This window comes from Morone saxatilis, unplaced genomic scaffold (genome assembly GCF_004916995.1).
Source record: "Morone saxatilis isolate NCDOM2014 unplaced genomic scaffold, NCSU_SB_2.0 Contig12, whole genome shotgun sequence".
In the NCBI taxonomy this organism is placed as follows: domain Eukaryota; kingdom Metazoa; phylum Chordata; class Actinopteri; family Moronidae; genus Morone; species Morone saxatilis.
The window spans coordinates 13120928-13121868 of NW_023339674.1; the positions used below are offsets into that span (position 1 = coordinate 13120928).

The window sequence follows — 941 nt, forward strand, 5'->3', positions numbered from 1 at the left end:
GTGTGCGTGCGTGCGTGTGTGTGACAGACTGCCACTGACGTACGTGCCTTCATTCGTTTCAGAGGATTATTCATTTCCTTTTGAAGTGAGGCAGCTCGCCCGGCGAGGAAGGTCTGAAAGGCGGCCGAGAGCAGGCTTTCATACTTCTCCAGCAGCAGCTTGTCGTCTGGGGGGTAAATACGTCTGTAGGCCGCAGAGACACAGAGAGAAAAGCAAGGAGAGTGAGGGAGGAGTGGAGAAAATAGGAAGAAAGAAAAGGCGAAAGAAGGAGGGTCATCAATGCAGGGAGAAAGGGATGAGAACGGAATGAGAAGAAAAGGAGAAAATGGAGTTGGGTTCACAAAAGAGAGGGTGGGGGTGATGGGGTGGAGGAAAAGAAAGTGAAGAGGGGGATTGGGGTCGGCAAAAGAGGGATATGAGGTGAGAGGAGGAGCCGTGAAGATAGAAGGCAGAAGAAAAGAGGTAAGAAACGAGGGGAGGAGGGTTGGCAAAGAGATAGAAAGATGAAGAAAATGAGCAAGAAAGAAATAGAAAAGAAATAAAAAGACATAGAGAAGGAGGAGAAGATGGCGTGAGAGGTTAAGGCACAGCAGGGGAGAGTAAAAGAGCAAACAGGAGGAGAAACACAAAGACGGAGAGAATTATAAGTATTTCAATGAGAATGATGGAGAGAAAGGAAAGGTGAGCGGCAGGTCCAAGGGAGAAGAATCAAGGAGGGAAGCAAAGAGTAAAGAATTAATGGAGACCTTGAGTTAAGAAACTGTACAAACTTCACAGCCAGCTCTCACATGGCGTAATGCATTAACGCACAACTGCTTCACACACACACACACACATCTAGATAAAGAACTGGTGACAAACTGAAGTGCAATCCTCAACTGAGAAGTGTGTGTGTGTGTGTGTGTGTGTGTGTGTGTGTGGTGTGTGGTGTGTGTGTGTGT

General features: G+C 47.3%; 1 protein-coding gene across 6 annotated transcripts in view; it reads right to left on the minus strand.

Annotated features, from left to right (window-relative positions):
- Positions 1-941, minus strand: part of ttll7 (tubulin tyrosine ligase-like family, member 7) — a 69418-nt gene that overhangs the window by 29418 nt on the left and 39059 nt on the right. For all 6 annotated transcript variants that reach the window (XM_035653484.1, XM_035653486.1, XM_035653485.1 and 3 more), the window contains exon 13: positions 48-183. In XM_035653484.1, coding sequence (XP_035509377.1) covers positions 48-183 — 136 coding nt within the window. The remainder of the gene's footprint in view (positions 1-47; positions 184-941) is intronic.